General features: G+C 36.4%; 1 protein-coding gene across 1 annotated transcript in view; it reads left to right on the top strand.

Moving 5' to 3' along the window:
• Nucleotides 1–1236: 1236 nt before the first annotated feature.
• The window catches only part of LOC136884950 (uncharacterized), a 124133-nt gene continuing 104067 nt past the window's right edge, over nucleotides 1237–21302 (top strand). The window contains exons 1-5 of the mRNA XM_068230128.1: nucleotides 1237–1367; nucleotides 3444–3568; nucleotides 8137–8232; nucleotides 10006–10086; nucleotides 17917–17999. Coding sequence (XP_068086229.1) covers nucleotides 3503–3568; nucleotides 8137–8232; nucleotides 10006–10086; nucleotides 17917–17999 — 326 coding nt within the window. The 5' untranslated portion in view covers nucleotides 1237–1367; nucleotides 3444–3502. The remainder of the gene's footprint in view (nucleotides 1368–3443; nucleotides 3569–8136; nucleotides 8233–10005; nucleotides 10087–17916; nucleotides 18000–21302) is intronic.

The raw sequence follows: 21302 nt of genomic DNA, 5'->3' as shown, positions 1-21302 counted from the left end.
GCGCCCCGCCTCCTGTCTTAACACACACGCTGTCAGAAATACGGCGATCCACAGACGAGGTAGCCAGAAAAACCGCAGCTTATATACGCGAGGGGACGGTTCTAGAGGCTCCTGGACTACTCCGGACACACCCTCTCAATTTTATTGGCAGAATCAAAAGTTACACCCAAAAACCGACAAGTAGCCTGTGATAGGGTGAAAAACAATTACAGAAAATTCCCTATTGGCCAGATTCAAAAACTGGCGGAATGAGACAGAAGTGTTGCAAACCTTGAAATAACAAAATAAATGAACATCAATTTAGTTTGGAATCATGAGAGAAAAAAAAAAAAGAAAGCTGCCTTAAATCACTAATTCTACCGTCTTACACCTCAGTTTTTTGTAATGACATCTATTGAAGAAAGTTTAAACTTCTCGAAGTAAACAAACACACAGCAAAACAATCCAGTCAGTTTAGGAAACTTAGAAATGACGAACTTGTCAGTTATTCAATAGTGACATCATTCTGATTAATGTCCTAACTTCATGCAGTAGCAATTTCACGTTTTGTTTAATAGATAGCGTTCTTTAAGGCGCTTTTTTTGAATGTGCGGAGTTGAGGTGTACCTCCTGGTACAATTATTATTATTATTATTATTATTATTATTATTATTATTATTATTATTATTATTATTATTATTTGTGGAATCTTACGCAGAATATAATAAATGGGCCAGTTTGGCTCCTTGGCAGGCCTATAGGCCTACATTAAATTTCACAACCACCGGGCGAGTTGGCCGTGCGCGTAGAGGCGCGCGGCTGTGAGCTTGCATCCGGGAGGTAGTAGGTTCGAATCCCACTATCGGCAGCCCTGAAGATGGTTTTCCGTGGTTTCCCATTTTCACACCAGGCAAATGCTGGGACTGTACCTTAATTAAGGCCACGGCCGCTTCCTTCCAACTCCTAGGCCTTTCCTATCCCATCGTTGCCATAAGACCTATCTGTGTCGGTGCGACGTAAAGCCCCTAGCAAAAAAAAAAAAATCGCAACCCTCCTTCATTAAACATTTGCATCGTAATTTACAGTTGGTCGCAAATCCTTTTCCAAATCGCGCCTATTCTTCCGGCTAAGCGTTTGGGTTATGGGATAGTAGTTTATAATTTGGTATTGCTACACAATTCACTGTGTTCGGTTTCTTTTCGAAGTGGGGGGTATGTCTTTTGATTATGGCGATTGCAGTGGTGTTTTTTATGATGAGTGCTAGGGACATCGCGATACGTTGCACAACTTTACTCCACTAATTCTGTCACTTCGTGAAGTAATTTTTTCATTATGGATTTGTAATTTCTATCATATTATATTGCGTCTCAACCTCTAAAATATTGTTGGTAAGTTCAAGTCTCAAAAAATTACTTCTGCCGATCTTCTAGATCTCAATAGTGAACTTAATATAAATCTTTCTTAATCAGGCATGAGGTAAAACTGTTTCCAAAATCCACGTACTCTGTTTTCTACTAGTGGTATTTTTGTATGGTTAAGCGTTACCCTTACACTCCGTTTTTTTTTTTTTTTTTTTTAATTCAGCACCTTTTGCATTACGGTTGCGTTGTTTCAACAATGTATATCTGAGTTTCACTGCATCGGATATCCAAATTTAATTGTATGGAGAATATTTTGAAGTGATGATTCGAGGATGATCAATTTATAATGAATTAACAAGATTTAGTGTATACATTTAATGATTCTTTTGGCGTGTTATTTAATTCACCTGTGTGCACGACTAAAGAGGGATTCACAGTATATTTCTTACTTTGTACGCTACAAAACATGTTCCACATTTGAAATGTTGACATTTGTGCCGTTTAGCTTATTTGTAAAATCTTCCATATTTCCGAAGAATTCCTTCATATACCTGTCAGTGTTGTTTTGGAGATTCATTGCTATCATAACAATAGGCCTATCCCACAACGACTATTATTCAGTATTCCAGTATTCATGCCTGACGTTTTACTTGTGTATGATACCATAAAAGTACTCACTTTCGTAAGATATTAACCGGGAATTACCAGCTACAAAATAAGTCCTTTAGGACATAATTCTGGCTCAGGAAACTGTAAAATATAGTTATTTGTATGTGAAAGAAATAATATATTATCAAAATAAACGGTGATGATCAGAACAAGTAAGCTAGTATTGAATTGTCCCCGACATTGAAAGTCAAATCTTAGCTTGTAATACATGTGAGGGAAATAGAAGTAATCATTGTCAGTGCTAAGGAACAACCAATCTGCCCTATTACCTTTAGAGTGAAATGTCAAAAAAGAGTCACATTTCCCAATGCTGCCAACTGAATGAACAATCCAATTGCCTGAACTAACTCCCAGCATTCAAAACAGGCTGGATTCGTTAGCACCTGTGGAACAATAAACTCCTAGGCATTTAGACCAATGGTTGACACACAACTCACTTCATCACACTCCATGGTAGGTTCTGTCATTAGTTAGGATATGCGCATACCAATAAAGGAAATACCCTTCAGTAATGCCCTGCAAATGAGCAAGGTGCAAACAATGAGAGTATTGTCCTTTGTACCCCCACATTACTAGCTGGTAGAGCACACTGAAGTTCTATATAGGCTTTTCTTCAGAACATAAATTTTCTGTCTTCTGTCATAGGTTTTGATGTGTAGGGTTATTCATAGTTGTTGAAGGTCAGATGGATAGAACATGCCATGAATAAATGGATAGTGAATTAAATAGATGAGGAGAGAATGATTTGGGAGAATTTGATCCGAGCAAAGGAAACAATTGATAGAACACATCTCAGTACAGTGGGAACTTGTTCATTTGATTTGGAGTGAAGTACAAAGGATAAGAATGGTAGGATGAAGCAAAGTATAAAACACAATTGAAGTACATGTAGGATGTTTTAGGATGTTAGCACAGAATAGTGTCATGCAGAGCTGTATCAAACCTAGAATTTAATCTGAATGTTCAGAGTGACAAGCAAGTGGACCTGTCACTGGAATTTCATGAAGTTTGCTTCTATTTAATCCAGATCAATACATGCAGGATTTTTAGAATGTACAGCCATGTCTTTGTGCTTTTAAGTTATTTCTGTGGCAATCTGTACATTGTATAGCTATGATCATGATATTTACAATCATGTAACACTGTAATACCTATGGCCATTATCACAATATTGGCAGTGTTGTAAATCTGGAAGTCATATGATTGTGACCATGATATTGACAGTTGTATGAAACTGCATGTTCTGTAGCTATGGTCATAACAGCAATGGCCATGTAAAGCTGCAAGCTTCTTGTAAAAGAGGATCATGAATCCTAACTTTACCACTGCTGCAGACAAATAAATATATAAAATAAATAAAATTCATTTGACTATGATCTACACTACAACAATAATCATGATAATAATATATTTCTGGCTCTTTTTCCACTGCAGGTTCATCTGAAGCAATTTACAACCTCAGCACCTTTGAACTACTTCATTTGCAGTGTGATATGGACCAAGAATTAGAGATCAGACAGGAACCAGTCTGGCTTGAAGGAACTGCAAAATCTTCACTTGTAAGTCTCATTCTGTATAACTTAATAGTGATTGTAATTTAACCCTTTTTATTTGAATAAGTTTGACAGGTTAATGTCACTATAGCAGATCTGAAAGCAAACACCCTGATGATTGCTGAGCTTCAGTGAAAGTTCTGGAAAAGAAGTGAAAAGATTTTTTTTACATGTCTTTGCTCTGTCTGTTGCTATACTCAGCACAACCCATTGAAATCTTCAGAGTGTGTGCCTTGCAGTTCAGTGGCTCTTAATCTTTGCAAGAAAATTGTCATTTAGGGTGCCTCAGAAAGTAAAACAATATCATGCTAATTTTATGTTGGTGACTGAGATGGAGGTTCAGTCCAGTGGTGTTTGATGATGCTGTAATATCTCAGGATGTATGGCTAGTCATGCTGGTACATAAGTAAATTCATCCATGACATCATACTGGCACATTGGTGTCTTTGAAAGTCTTAAATTTTTTTTTAGAGGGATGTTCAATAAATAACTGTGGCTTGATTGTAATAATCTACTCAAACACTGTGAAGTACTTCTTCAAAGATTTTGTACTGCTGAAGGCTAGATTCTGCAAGAAATACACAGTGTTCTCAGAATAAATGTGTGCTGGAAGAGTTGCAAGGTCCAAACACTATAGAAGAGAGTGACATCTAAACATATTCTACATATTAGCACACTCCTGCTCAACACCTGTAGCGTTGCTAATTCTTATTATATTACTGTGTCAAACTTTAACATGATGTACAAGCACTCCCTGTTCCTGTTTCTTATATTGTTTGTGTCAAACTTGTATGAATATCAAAATTATGTTTAGGAAATTTGGTGCCAGTGTTGGAGCTGAAATATTTCTTCATCAGCAAACTGAGTTATTCTAAAGGGTTTATTTCATTTTAAAAACTTATAGCTTGTTATGCCTTTCACACAAAATAAAATTTGTTACACAGTAAGAGATGTACAGTTGTTCAATGCATCTTCTTTTCATGAATCCTAGACTGCACAACTATAGGCTCCGTGCGCTGATGGGAGATATGCACCGCTGTGCTGTGAGTGGTGAAGTTAATGCGTTTCACCGCGCACATCCACTGTTGTCTCACCACGTGCTGCCATGGCCAACTAAATAATAACAGGGGGATTTCAGAGTGTTTTATACAACAACAACTGGCCACATTATTCCAAATTTATAGAAAGTGTTCATGTAATAAATTTACAAGAAAAACAGTTTGCAAGAAATAGCAACAGAACAATAACTGCAAATGTGATCAGAGAGAAACATTGGTTCACTAGATATTCTATCATTTCACGATAGAGGCAACATAGTAATTTATGTAACAGTAGTGGTGATAATGAGATTAGTGTTCATATTCCCATTGAACAATGCTGTCTTCAGAAAAATATCCTTGGTCTATTTCTAATATGATATCATGGTAGAGTATGTCAATGCTGCTAGGGAGATGATTAATTTTTAATGTAAATTTTAATTAATTTTAAATATAACCATGTTTTTCTAATGAAGGCCTTTGTAACAATTGTTATTATTTTATGAAGGCAAATAATTGTTTCCATGAAATGTAAGCATATTTTAGCTGTTTGTGCATTTTGCTCAGAACATGTCACCTCGTGTACCGATCGACCGTGTGAATGGTCTCGATCTTGCATCTCAAACTACAACAGGGGTAAGAGAGAAGAGGAACTTTTACTGATAAAAAGGCTCAGGCTTGATGTTGGACACATTGAAATTCCTGATATTGAAACTGCATGTACACTATAAAAAATCGTGTATGAGAACAAAAGTTCAGAATCACTTAAAGTTGCCAATAAGTGATTAGTTATATTGTGTGTTTGTATTTATAATATGATCAAGTCCACCCTTGTGATATAACGGTTTGTGCTACTAGCTGCCACCCTCGGGGACCCTCGCTTGAATTCTGACGCTGCCAGAAACTTAAGATTGGCATGAGGGTTGGTATGTGGTTAAAATGGTGCATGCAGCTCCTTTCCATTAGGGATGTGCTTGAAAAGGAATGCACCACCTTAGGATGAGGACGTGAAGGTAACAGATTTAAAATACGGCATTTCTGTGAGCTATTGGTATTGCCTATTTGTGTAATTTTATTTGTCTACTGACTTTCCAAATCAGTTTTGTTAGTTTGTAATGGAATACTTTAACATTTTTTAGTACAGTATATTATTATCATCATTATTATGATGATTATTATTATTATTATTATTAATTATTATTATACTAGCTATAATTAAAGACTGGCAAAACAATCCAATGTGTATCTGTTATGATGTTTGTGATCTAAAAATGATGGCCTACTACAGCTTGCTTGCAAATATGTTGTTGCTATAATAATTTGTTTCTAATTGTTAACCTATTTGTAAAGTGGTTAAAATACATGTTGTAAAGAGTTATTTTGTATTAATTAAAAGGTATAAACTCCAAATTACTTCTTGCAGTATACTCCTATGATCCACCATCTTTTCAAATGTCTTTCATAAGGTCGTGAAGAAAACCTTTGTATCACAGCATCTCTTAATGCAGCCAACAACAAGCATATAGCTCTGTCCGAATGTTATGGTATTAAAAATAATCATCTGAAGACAGCATTGTAAAATGATTCTCTTGTTATTATTATTTGCCTTCTTAATTTATTTATTGATTTCTGCTTTTGCATTATATCCAGCCACTAATTGTTTTATCAAGTAAAGCCAAAACTATGAAGGATGGTATATTAATTGTAAAAGGGGGAAGATAAGAAATTAGCTGAAAAAACATATGTAGATATCATATACTGTGCCAAAAACAAAACAAAACTTGGGATATTGAATATACAGGGACACAAGTTTCTACTCTTCATGCCAGTATGATCTATATCACAAACATGACCGGATCAGCATATAGGGAATGTGGTCTTAGATTCTAATAATGGCTTTAGACAAAAACATAGAAAGGGATTCAGCGATAGAGGACCACTGTAAAATGATTAAATATATGTATGTAATCACCAAGATATTCCAGCTTCTTATGGTCAGCTGTTGATGAAGGTGCCCCTAAGTAGTTCTCGTAATGTTCACCCCCAGCAGCACATTGCTATATGCATGGATCCTATAGATCTAGTTAGGTTAGTACTCATTGTAGCATTTTGCTCTTCCTGACCATCAGAGCAGTAGTATTGAAATCCTGAGGGTCATTTATTGTTGTTGAAAATGGTAAGTATTTACAGTCTTTGGAACACTGATTTCATTTCATTTTCCCACATTCCTTTTTTTGATTTGACTGTTCTCAGACCAGGTCATTATTTTACATATATGTAGACAAAATGTGTGCTGTGTGCTCTAACCAGGTCTAAACCTTGTTAATATTCATGACTCCTGATGATTGCCATTTGTAACATAGCTTTAGCTTAGGTTAGGGTTACTTTGTTTATTTTACTGTAAATATAATAATTACATTCTCAGTTTTTTGGTTTAGGGGTGGGGAGTCTTTCTTTTACCTAGAGACTCTGGGTTTGATTACCAGCATGGTAGGTTTTTTACCCAAATATGAGAACTGGTTTGACATCGACTCAGGTTGCGCGAGAACAACTCGGGGGTTATATGATGGGGGGGAGGGGCTCAGGTTTAAGAAGCAAACTTTGTTTTCCAGGAGGCTGAACATGTATCACCTTGAAATCTGCTGGCTTGAAGCTGAGGGCTGTTCACCTGGTAGGCAAAGGCCTGTCCAAATTCTAGCAATATATCATATATATAATTTCATGAAAATTTCTGGTAGTGATATTTAGGTCACTGTTGTCGAATGTTAAGTTCATTTGGTGGATACATGTTATAGGGACCAAGTGAGTTGGATAAATGACTTGGATCACAAAGCTGACAGCTCGCATTTGGGAGATAGTTGGCTTGACCTCCTCTGTCAGCAGTCCTGAAGTTGGTTTTCTTTGGTTTCCCATTTCAGTACATTAATTAAGGCTGTGGTTGCTTCTTGCTCTTTCCTATCCTATTATTGCCATAAGACATCTCTGTCTTGGTGTGATGTAAAAACAAATTGTCAAGGAATATTTCAGTATTCTGGACAGAATAATGTGTGATAGCACATTCTGGCTAGGAAAATAAAGTAAAGGAAAACTAACTCACTCCTCCTTTCTTTAGTATGTCTCCTTGGTGACACATAGTTGGTGACTTAACATACAGCAGATGAGATGGGTGTGATATATTGAGTGTTGGGTTCTACTTTCTGGTGCAAAGTAAAGGTTGGTGGTCTGTAATTTTTTAAAATTGTAGGGTGATTAGGATGATTAGAATAATTATCACTATTTATTTTAATGTATAATATAAGTGCTGCACAATAAAAAAGATTCCCTGAACATTGAGATAGGATGCTTTTCTTCTCCTGAATTGCACCCTTTTGTTTTAAGGATCATCAACATGTAGAAATCTTCCTTAAACATCAGTAAATTTTGAAATAACTCCAATACTGGTAGCAAATGAATTATCAAGGTCATTTGTAGGTAACTAGATTGACAGATGTCTACAAAGGATGTGCAAATTATATATATGTATATTCTTTTCCACAGGAAAGTTTTGAATTTCTATCAGAAATTATGCCTCTGAAACAAGAAATCAAATTGGAGATAAGAGAGCCGGTTCCAACACCTGAAAATGCATTTGAGGTATTGTACATAATTTGATAAGCCATTTTCTGATTATGATAATAGGAGGAAATTGGTGAACAGATTTCATTGAGCAACCATACATTTCAGTGCATATGAGCTGAAGGTTCTAGGAAAATATAAATTTTTATATGTTTGGCAGTTTTTCTTACCTAGTTCTAGTATTTGCTTTAAGTTGTTCCAAGATCTTGCCTTAGCTACTATTTGTGAGCTGGTATCATTACTACTAATACTTTTGAATGTTTAAATATTTTTCACACAGAATTTGTATAATTGTGGGTATTGGAAGCCAATTCTTTTCATTTTCAACAGACTAGAAAACTTAAGAGTTATAAACAAATTTCTATCAGTTATTTTTCTTCTGTTACTATTGTTGACACTATTTAGAATAATATGACAAAACTATTGAACTGATTTCACTATGAACCTGCTTATTATGAAGTATTAAGTCTGAAGATCCCATTATAAGTAGTACTTTTAATAGGACTGCTAGGTGTCCTGTATGATATTTTAATTTTCTTCAAATAATTGCAAGGTCTTCTACTGGGTACTGTCTTGCACATTGGTGTGACAAATAGCATTGTTCTAAGGCCCTCTGCTATGTACCATACAACATCTGATACAGTTCCATAATTCTTCTCAATGTACATGGTGTGTCACAATTGGTATTGTTGCTACTGGCAGTATATTTCAGGAGTTCTCCTCCTGAACTGCACCCTTTATTTTAAGGGTCTTCTGCATATAGAAATTTACTTTAACATAAATAAAATTTGAAATGAAGTCAAATACTGACAGTTAATGAATTATAATGATCATTTGTTGGTGATTAAATTGGCAGATATGTGCCGAGAACATGCCTAATATATACTCTATTACACTTGAAAATATTGAACTTACATCAGAAATGATACCTCTGAATTAGAATTCAAATCAGAGTTAACAGAACCAATGCTAACACAGGAAATCTTTTTTAAGGTATTGTACATAATTTAATAAGCCATTTTCTGATAATGGAAATAGTAAGGAAACATGTGAACAGATTTCAGGGAGCTGTCATTCAGTTTGGTGCATACAGTTTGAAGTTCTTAGGGAAAATATGTATTTTTCTAAGATAGACTGAACTTTTGTACTTGCTTCTAGTAGTGTATCATGTGGCTGATGGAATGGTTAAAAGAAATGACCACTACATATCATGTGGGAGCTGGTATCATTGCTATTATTGTTGACTAGAAATATTTGAACACAGTATGCATGTGTTATAATTCTTTTATTACTCTTATTGACGCTGTGTAGAATGACGTGAGAAAACTATCAAACTTATTTCAATGAGTGACCCGCTATTATAAGCCAGTCTGAAGATACTCCAAAACATAATTTTTGTAGGATTGGTAGTTTGCTTATATAATATTCTAATTGCCTTCACTTAGTTCAAAGGTATTCCACTGAGTATTGTAATGCACAGCTAGGTTTTATTAAATGGCTCACTGCTCCATACTGTACAACAGCTGATATAGTTCCATGATTGCTCTCTCTGTACATAGTGTGTGGCTGCTGGTTTCATTGCTACTAGCAGTAAATTTCAGAAATTCTTCTCCTGAACTGGACCTTTGCACTTTAAGGATCTTTTACATATGAAGAAATATACCTTAAACATTAGTAAATTTTGAAATAAATGCAAATAATGGCAGGTAATGAATTGTAATGGTCACTTGCAGGTGATTAAAGTGGCTGATATGCACAGAGAGCATGCCTAATATATACTTTATTCCACAGGAAAATGTTGAACTTGCATCAGAAATGATACTTCTGAAACAAGAGACCAGATCAGAATTAACAGAGCCAAGGATTACACAGGTAAATGCTTTTGAGGTAATGTACATAATTTGATAGGTCATAGTCTGATAATGAAAATAGTGAGAAAACAGCTGATCAGATTTTAGGGTGTGATAATTCATCTTGGTGCATATGATTTGAAGGTCTTAGGTAAAATACATGTTTTTGTAAGATAGACAATTTTCTTAACTAATCTTTATATCTACTTCTAGTAGTTCAAGATATATCACTAGATATCATGTGGTAGATTGTATTAGCTCCATAAACCACCACCACATTTCATTTGAGAACTGGTATCTTTGCTACTAGTACTTTTGACTTTTTAAATATGTTTGCATACAGAGTTTATGCATTATTGTTCTATTGTTACTGTTATTGACACAGTGAAAGATGAGAAATCTATTGAACTGTTTTCAATGAAGGACCTATTACTTCAAAGCATTAAATCTGAAGATCCTTTAAAAGTAGTAGATTTTTATGATTCCTAGACTTGCTATTTAACGTTCTGATTTTGTTGAAATTGTTTCAAGGTACTGTGGTGGGTAATGTAATGCACAGCCAGGCATTGTGTGACAAGTAGCATTGTTCCCAGGCCCATTGTTTCACATAAAACAATGGCTGATATAGGCCATGATTCTTTGCAGTGTACATAGTGTGTGGCATATGGTATCATTGCTACAAGCGGCATGTTGCAGGAATTGCTTTTCCAATCAGTGGCACCTGAATGCCGCTGTTAGTAATACTACTACCATGATCTTTGAAATTCAGCCACTCAAAAGCTATTCACATTATCGAATTAGTTTTTGCTTTGACGTGTTGTCGATTTCCTTTACTATCGTTAGGTGGTGTTGTCGATCGATGGTAATTGGTGGTGCAACTTAGGGACAATGTTTCATAGCCACGTGCGCTCAATTAGATCTTACGTAATTGTTTACATATGTACTCGTCGCGCGCTCCGGTTAGATAAGCTCAAAGTTATGTGCGTGTGTTCTAATGATAGATTATATTACTTCACAGATTTAGAATGAAAATGTAGTGAGGCAAGAGTCTGCAATCATCTCTCAAGTAGTCGATTTATACTATATAATTATGACCATCTGTGGAACTGTCAGACTAAAGCAGCTGGCACCGTGATGCCAAATCGGAAACGAATGCCAAAATCAGAGTTCACAAAAAAACTGAAAAAGGGTGACAAAATGTCATTGCAGAAAGAACACCTTCTAGCAATAAAGTGGCGAGATGTTCGAGACGTGTATATGCTGAGCACTGCAAATGATGATGACATGATTGAAGTACCCACATGAAGAGGGAGCCATGAGAAATCCAAACCATCAGCAGCAGTAGACTGTAACAAATTCAAAATTCATGTTGATAAGTCCGACCAATTGTTGGCAATTCACAAGGAAATCGACCAAGTGGTGGAAAAAATTATTCTTCCATCTGTTTGATCTTGCCATAGCAAATGCCTATATACCGTACTGTAAGGCTTCTTCACGAAAACTTACCCTTTCAAAATTTTGTGAACGTTTAGTGGATGATTTGGTGAGTAGTGTTGGGGCCGAAATTACTGAAGAATCACGAACATCAAGTGCGGGAAGGCTAGTAGGTAGAGATTACTTTCCACACAGAATACCTGCAGTAGGCGCGAAGAAGGAAGGACACGCGCAGCGTACATGCGAGGTTTGCTATGACAAGTCCAAACATAACACTGGTCATGCTGTGAAGAAAATGACAACCAAATATTGTCGTAAATGTGATGTAAGTCTTTGCATAGGAGAATGTTTTGAGTGTTACCATACCAAAGCTAAGTATTGGGAATAACAATGTGTAATTCTGTTATTCAGTGACTAAAAATTATCAAACTTTTCTAGTGAATTAGAAATTCAAGTGCGTAAACAAGGATATCAGAATGGACCAATATTGTAGCCTAAGTTCCTTTCCAATGCTGAAGGTAAGCATTTTTTATTTGATTTCATGGGATAGCCCACTCTTTGTACAATATGTATATAAATTTGTTAATTTATAATGCGAAAATTGACAGAACTGTGATTTTTTTTCTGAGAGTCTAAATTCACCGGCACAGGGTAGAGATGCCATCTTGAAACATCCGGGCTCATAGTGTTAATTAAAAATTGATGGAGTTATCTTCAGCGTATAATGCTTCATGTACAAAATCATGTACTATTACTTCTGTCACGGGATGTCTCCATCCATTTGGTTGAGCTTCTAGGGACTGTTTGTGATGGACCAGACCAAATGCAATGTGACCTTGTAGAATATTCATTGGTGGCAGTGAATTTCATGATAATAGTAATCCTGCTTTTAATGTAATATATAATTATTTAAAAGTAATAACATTTTACTGGACTTGGTTATTGCATCACGTGGTAGTGAAAATATTGTAAACATTCACTTTGTCAGCAAATGTTAATTACAATCAATTGTTTTGAGTGGATTATGGGAACTGGTTGTTAGGTTCAACTTGCATTAGATTGAGCACCATGTATTCGTAAGCATCATCTCTGTGGCAGTTTTTGTAATTAGAACACTGGTGCTGGGTTACTGGGTAACACTGTGAGGTTGTAAGCATGAACGTGGAAAAATGGTCTAACACAATTGGTGGGTACAGGAAAAAAAGGGGCTTGTAAACATTTTACCAACTTATCAGTAGAAGCATTTCAAACTTCAAAACCCTGTAAAACCGGTTCTTTTACCTATTTAAAGTCCAGAAATTCACAAATCATAGTACATTCATTATGACTGTGTAACTTATCTTCATTATGGAATTTAAAAAAATTAAAATATTCTCTTGACTACATGCATGTATTGGAAGAAAGGGCTCATTGCACTGAACTATTATCTTAAGTCTCTATATTATTATTTTTTCATTATCAGTAGTAAAATAACATGAACAGTATGTAAAGTTTGAAAATTTTTCGAGCCCATGACAAGCACAATATCACATTTTAGAATATTTATAACAATTTACCAATTGCTTCAGTAACTATAACATCCATTACATCCTGTGACACAGGCTTCAGTTCATTATCCATGAGGAATTTTGAGAAATTGTCAGTTGCCTCATTATTACAGAATCTCCGCAACTCTTGGAAGTGTATGAAATTCTTGGCCGTTATGGGCAATGCTCCTAGGGAAGAAATGCATTGTGTTCTTTTGGGGTAATTAAGTGAAGAGTGAGTTACACCGGGAAGGTAATGATACACTTCGTTAGCTATCTCTGGCCAGTCAAATTGGCCATCAGGGTGATTCTAAGCATCATGTCACTTCCGTTTTGCTGCTATGGAGACAGATTCCAAGTTCCATTGTAAGTAGTCCAGAAGCTCAACAATGGTCCTCACTTGATCTTCAGCTCTCTTACTGGCAGGATGGAAATGGTAATTTACTTGGATACCTCTTAACCAAGAAGTGCTTCCAATTCCTAAACATTGTGTGGTCAGCTGTTCTGACAAGTAGTTTTGGTGATAGTGATCCAGTTACTAGGAACAATTATGTGGGCTTTTGTATCCACCAAACCCAAATTCTTATCATTCTCAAGGTAGGAATGACTCCTTACTTGGAAAGTTATGTTTTTCTCTTTTTATAATTTGCTTTATGTTGCACTGACACAGGTAAGTCTTATTGCGATGATGGGATAGGGAAGGGCAAGGAGTGGGAAGGAAATAGCCATGGCCTTAATTAAGGTACAGCCTCAGCATTTGCTTGGTGTGGAAATGAGAAGACATGGAAAACCATTTTCAGGGCTGCCGTAAGTGGTGTTCAAAGCAACTACAGTATCTCCTGAATGTAAGATCATAGCTGCACACCCCTAACCGCACAGCCACATTGCATGTTTCTTTTCTCAATGTTCACCATGTTGAAGAAGAAATGAAAGAAACTAAATTTCCTCTGTTGTCCACTACACGAATCACAGAACATACTTTCGTATATTACATTAAAATGGTTGTAGATGTATTGATGTAACAAGGAGCATACATTGTCACTTCCTGTTTTGCTTTTATGATACACATGAAGAACACTTTGTGAAGTGGAGAGTACATGACATTTTATGCAAACAAAGATAACTGTCTCCTATTTTGGACTTACTTCATTGATGTATTAGAAACAGCCAAATTTCTCCCACAGTCAACGCAAATCGTCTCACTTTCATATAGTTTTTTGATATATCCTTATATCTTTTTCTTAGTTATAATGCTTCTGTTCTGCATAGCTAACCTGCTGCTCATACACTGAACACAAGAAAAATACAGTAAGCTCCTTCTTCCACTGCAGAAATGTCGATGAGTTTCTCCTTTCCCTGTATGCTCTTTTTTCTTCAGCTTATTTCTCTGGAGGGAATTCCTTCTTTCACAAGTGGAGTTGCCCACTCGGAAGTTCAAGTCAGCGTCAGCAGACACAGTGAATATTGCCATTTTTCAAAAATGCAATGAGCCCCTTCTGTCTATGTACCCTTCAATTATTATGGCAATGTATTCGATATAGTGTTAAAGAGATGCAGGATGAAATATTCATGTATGGAGATGTATGGGATACCTCGATCCTGGGGTACAGTGTTAAGAAGATGAACCCAAATAGCATTGGCAGGCAGCCCATGTAGACTGCAAGGGAGGAAGGCATGCTTGCAGTTCGAATTTTGAAAGCCGCACATTGAGGGTTTCCTTTTACTGTTTAAATTTCTGAAGTAATTTCATATATTTTAAAACTGTGGACATGTGTGGACAGGCTTACTTCGTATATTCGATTTTTTAAATAAAATAGTTTTTTAGTGTATATTATGAAAATACATATTAAAACATTCCTTGTAGACACACTCAACTCTAAGGATTGGTATAAGAATAATTCTAGCAATTATTGTTTCTTTGTAGTGAAAGAAAGTGAAAATCAATTAAAACAATCCCATTTTATGGTAGTTTATGTTTCTGTACCTGTCCTTAGGAAAGTTTAGGTTCAAGAATTCAAATAACACTGTTCCATGACATTCAATCTGTTCACTATTATTAGAACTGTCGTAATTTACTTCTGAGGGAGTTACACTGAAGTTCGTCTCACTCATGCACCAAGTATACTCTATATCATCAATCAACACATTATTAAGTCAAGTAATTAATTCTTTACAGTGAAAATTATAAAAATTTGTATTGTACTGATGTCTGTGATAGTTTTAAAGTATGTAAAGGAAGATATTTAGAATTTGATTAAAATGTTGTGAATTGATCTCAGTATTGATAAAGACTCCAGATTCTCTGAGCGTAGGTAAACTTATATTTTGTGCATTTCCTTTCTCGACAATTGACAATGTTCTTACCCATTACTTTTTCTCCACCACATTTTTTTCTTCACAGTATGCAGTAGTATTAATAAAGCATGAAATTATTAGACCTACCTATTTTATTAGGCACAATATTTTGTGTGGAATTTCTTGCAGTAGTGCCTGTAAGCTACAGTACAATTTAAACTTCATTTTTGAATCAAAATATGCACTTTTCTACTCAGGAAGTACAGCCTGAGACTTCCCTGCATCTTATGGTCTGAGGGTTTGTAGTTACTTGTCACTGACTATAGAGAAATGCACTTGTTTTAATACCATGTTCTTGAGTAAGCTACATAACATCGTATAGTGGTAGGGATAGTGACCAGCAGAGAGGGTGAGAGAGAAAGGGTTGTTTTGTCTCAGCTATGTTCTAGGGTTCCAGACAGAAAAGTGCTGTAATCTGCTTTTCATATTGTGTAGCACTAGAATTAGAAATGGTAAAATATACAAATCAATATGCCAATAAACAGCAAAAGCACACTTTGGGTAATCATCTATGGGAAAATTGACTTGCTAGTGGCAAAAGAAGACAAGTCAGCTATTAGGTCTGAAACTCAAACCCCATGTTGTTTATGAGGTGAAATGAATGACGTTATACGTGATGGTAGGAAGGGAGAAGGTAAAACCCAGTGCTGGCCTACCAAGCAACCACTGCTCAGCCTGTAGGCCTGTAGATTATAAGGTGATGTGTTGTCAGCATGACAAATCCTCCCAGCTGTTATCCTTGGCTTTCTAGACAGGGACTGCTATCTCGCCATCAGATAGCTCCTTACCTTCAATCACGTAAGGTGAGTGGACTTCAAACCAGCCCTCAGGTGCAAGTAAAAATCCTTTACCTAGCCATGAATCAAACCTGGGGCTTCCAGGTAAGTGTCAAGCACTCTTCCCCTTAACGGCGTGTCAAATCTACTGGGTCTAGGGAAGTGAATATTGCACAGTGAAAATGAATATATTTAGATCTAAAAGTAAGTTACATTGTCGCCATAAGACCTATCTGAGTCGGTGCGATGTAAAACCACTAGCAAAAAAAACAACTAACATATAAGTTACCTTGGTTTCATTTTGCAGTGTCATATTGTGTGTCCAAGTTTAAACTGATGATAAATTTGTGTCAGAAATTATAACAGCCTTAAGTTCTAGAGCACTTCCAGTCTGAATAATACAGTATATCTTATTCTAGCAGAAGTGCTGTGATCCTGTCCTGAAGTTGGATCAACTTCTTTTGAGGTTGGAAGGAACTTTATTAGTTGTGCAGGGGATGTCTGCCAAGTGTGTTTTGGTATGACTGTTCCTTTTGGGACTCTCTTAATGTGGTGTACAGAGAGGGAAAATGTCTGCTAATTATGCTCAGTAACATTTCCATGGTTATAATTTAAGCAATTCCTGCTTGCTTTCAAAGGGATATGTGTATCCAATGCTTGTTCCATCTTCCTATGGGGTCGAGTATTAAGTGACATGGAACTTTGTGGCCAGTTTTTACGACCAGATGCTATTCCGAAAGTCAACACACGAGAGGAATTTATGACGTGAAATGAATTATGTTATACGTGATGGTAGGAAGGGAGAGGGTAAAACCTAGTGCTGGCATAGGTTACTCCTGTTGAATGACACCAACTTGTCCGCTCAAGGCTTGAAGTCCCCATATGATGGATGGAACAGCATCATATGCCCTCACTCCACATGAACACTGCATTGTATTCATGCTTTTGGCATGCAATCTAATGATTAGAAATTGTGTACCACCTCATTTCCCACCCAGCCAGGCAATATTCGGGTGGTGAACATTTTTACTACCAATGTGACTCGAACAAGCTAATATCGAAGTGAGACCATATAGACTTGATGACTTCAAATCAGGGCCACCAGGCAGCTTGTTGGAAAAGAGGTATGATAGGAAAAAAGTACTGTGGGATTAACTCGCTTTAAAAATAAAGTGTTTTGATAATGAAATGGTGAGGGGAAATTTTTCATTCTTAAATTAATATAACTGATCAATTGTCTTTGCAGAAAAAAAGATTGGGAAAACTGCCTGGAAATGATGGTACGCAAGTGATCAGCCTAGAGAGCTTGGTCGGGACGAGGATCATTACATGTCTGCTTGACAGTCAGAATCCTCTTTAAAATGTAAAGGAACAGACAAGTGATGAGGCAAGTCTGGTATAGAAGGATGGGAGCAGGGAAGAGTGCACATATAGGATAAACAAAATAGCTAGTCAGTGTGGAATGTGAAGGAAGGGGATGCTATTGAGTAAACAAGTGGAGTCCTTTAAAGTTTCTCCTCTTCTGTTGCGACCTCTTCTAGTACTATCCTGTTATTGTTCATTTTCATGCCCTTTTCTCTCTATTATTATGACTTAATTTATCATTTGTTTGTTCCTTTCCATTATATGTTTTCATGGGAGGTAAATTATTGATACTATTTTTGCGCCTATATGACAATTGTTTCATCTGCTTTTTCTTGTTTATGTTTTTTTGCTCTTCCTTTCTTCCCTTAATTTTCTTTCCTTATTTCTCACTTACAGCCTTCTGCAGACACAAAGAACAAAATATTCATAGAGCAACTTAAAGTTGATCAACTTACTCCATATGTCAAAGAAGAAAACAAGTAAGTACACCACTAACCATATACAGTATGCAATATGTTTGTTATCTATTATTTCAACCTATTGGAATTAAAAACAGATCTATACTAATATTATGAAGAGGAAAAATTTGTATGTTTGTTTGTAACGAATAGACTCAAAAACTACTGAACCTATTTTAAAAATTACTTCACCTATAGAAAGCTACATTGCCAGTGAGTAACATGGACTGTATTTTAATTTCAAAACAATTCGTGGTGGGGCACAGGGGGGGGGGGGAGATATAAAAGTAATAGGCTAATATAGGCAAAATATTGAATTTGTCGTATAAGGACGAGGCAAAGCTCAATATAATCCTCTTGACGCAAAGGACAAAACTCGGTAGGCCCTGCGGGCTCGAAGACCATGTTTTAAGGTCCTAAAACCAACCATACAGTGATAATGGCACCACACTACCCCTGCTCTAGGAATCGGATAAAGTAATGAATTGCCGTAACCATGGCAATGTCAGCTCCAGGATTTTACAGCAGCAAAATTGTCTACAATAAATCACAAAAACCTAACATGTTACAGGCATGGAAATTGATATTTGGAATTCCCTTTAAAAATAAAAGAACACAAATATTCGTTTTCAGAAATCCACTTAAGGGGGGAGGGTGTATGAAAAAAGAAGTGAGGAAGGAGTTGAATTATTTATATGAGGATACATATATCTCAAAAAATGAAGATGTTACAGACTTTAAAATTAGTATTTGGAATCTCCTTTAAAAATGAACATACTCTTTTTGGAAAATCCACTTAAGGGGGTGAAAAGAATAAAAAAGTGGGTGAATTTTTAAGACGAGTATCTTCTTCTTCTATCGCTTTATCCGCACCTGTGGGGTTGCGGGTGCGAACTTTGTCACACATGTGGATTTTACCCTGTTTTACGGGTGGATGCCCTTCCTGATGGCAACCGTATGTGTAGGGATGTAATCTATACTTCTATACTAATATTAGAAAGAAGAACAGTTTGTATATTTGTCTGTAACGGATAGACTCCAAAACTACTGAACCAAATTTAAAAATCACTTCACCTATAGAAAGCTACATTGCCAGTGAGTAACATGGGCAGTATTTTATTTTCAAAACAATTCAAGGGGGGAGGTATTAAAATATTAGGCTAATATAGGCGAAATCGTATTTGTTGTACAAGAACAAGACAAAGCTCATTTCAAGCCCCTTGACGCAAAGAACAAAACTCGGTAAACCCTTTGGGTCCAAAAACCATGTTTTCAGGCCCTAAAACCAACCGTTATGGAGATATTGGAACCACACTACCCCTGCTCTTGGAATCGGATAAAGAAACGAACGGCCGTAACCATGGCAACGTCAGCTCCAGGATTCTACAGCAGCTAGATTATGCATGTATGTTCGGGCATAGCTGCCAACCAAAATTGATAGACATATGACTTGCTATCTGGAAAAAATAAACTGTTATGTAAGACACTCATAGCACTCCTTTGGGCGGGGATGGAAAGGGAGTGAAGTGTAAAAATAATAGCCCCGGAAATCACTGTAGTACAGCGACCAGCGGTTGCTGATGGGCCTCCGTTTTTATATACTGGCTTAGGTTTCAGCATTTTGCGGAGTCTGTTACCTATAGCTTAAACTATTTTTTATCAAATCGTGGAGTAGTAGGATCACTGATGTTATTAGTGCCGATATTTTGGTCCACTTTTACGATCATTGTAACCATGAAAACGACCTATATACTGTACACAATTCTCAACATTTATATTTAGATTCATTATATGATGTGCGACATGAGTGACAAGCCCTAAGAATTATAATCCTCGATAATTATAGTTGTTTCTTTTATGCATCACATATTTTCTTGATCATTTGTAATAGTTACGAAATGTCGGATCAAACAAATACATTCTATTATATTTATATTTGTGGTACTATCTAGCGGAAGTATACTTACACTAAACCTGCAGCTTTGTGAAGGGAACAGGTATATCTAGGTGGGAATGAAGGAAAAAAACATGGTAGCAAAAGATCTTACAGGTCCACGCTAATTAAGAACTAATATTTAGAGGCCCCCATGAAGAAAAGAAGAATAAGGTACACTATAATTCCAAACATGACAAATAATTTCTATGTACTTAAGTAAATACACCAGTGATATAAATATCTAGTGAATTAGTTTGAGTAACTAAAGCCAGTTTCTGATAACCTGTACGAAGAACGTGTACTTCTGCTAGTATATATAAACCAATTCTTCATTGATCAGTATATTTGTTTTATTCATTTATTGTGATTTCTTTGAAGTCTTGAAGTTAGGGCACCTGGCCCTCTCTTACATATAACCACATTTACAGATATATTAACATAATCTGACAGAATTACATGATACTATCATATACACTCTCACATGCATAAAATAATTTCAGTACTATACTGTGCATTAACCAATGTGAATATCAAGTAATCTTGCTCTCACTGCCTCTGTCACACACACACACACACACACACACACACACACACACACACACACACACACACACACACACACACACACACACACACACACTAATTATTGCCATCGGCTGCAACTCATATCTGAGTAAACACATTCTTCATCAGCAGTTTATGTTTTCACGGTCACAATTCTTTATGAATAAATTTCATATGACTTAGTAGCCAAATCACATGGAATGGCTGCGGGGAGGGCAGGGCTGAGCTTGATGGAGCTTTTGTGCTTGTCATTTTCCTTCTTCACCTAATCATCATTCCTCTTCAAGCATCATAACTCGTGTAGAAACTGTGTGGTGCCAAAGTGCATCGCAGGATTGAGTGTTAATTCCATCTCATTTCAAAGTATGCTTTAGCTGCCTTGAAACGTATCAAAGGGGTTTCATGAAATCTTGTGCCAGAGCAGGGTTCACCATAGAGGATTTGACGGGGAACCCTGGTTAATTGATGTTACAGACGTCCCTATCCATCTCAGACGGTGGCCAATCATGGTAATCTCGATGCTTATAGCATGTGCTTTTTCGCGAACTGCCAGTTTGGATCTGAATATTTGCAGATAGAAGCGCTCTAGCTTTGTGATATGCTGATGGTAGAGGTTCCAAGTTTAATAACCATACAGCAGTGTTGGTATGACAACAGCAGGGTAAACTATGATCTTGGTATGCATTGAAAGTGCCTTATTTATGAAGACATGATAGGATAGATGTCCAAATGCCAAGTGGGCAGCACCAATTCTCCTATCCACATGTTGTGAGCAGTTAGCATTTATTGAGGGGATAATTCGTAGATATAGAAAGTGGTCAAAC

The sequence above is a fragment of the Anabrus simplex genome, chromosome 13 (genome assembly GCF_040414725.1).
Source record: "Anabrus simplex isolate iqAnaSimp1 chromosome 13, ASM4041472v1, whole genome shotgun sequence".
Lineage (NCBI taxonomy): Eukaryota > Metazoa > Arthropoda > Insecta > Orthoptera > Tettigoniidae > Anabrus > Anabrus simplex.
Note: the sequence above shows the minus strand (reverse complement) of the source record. Positions and strands in the feature narration are given on the sequence as shown.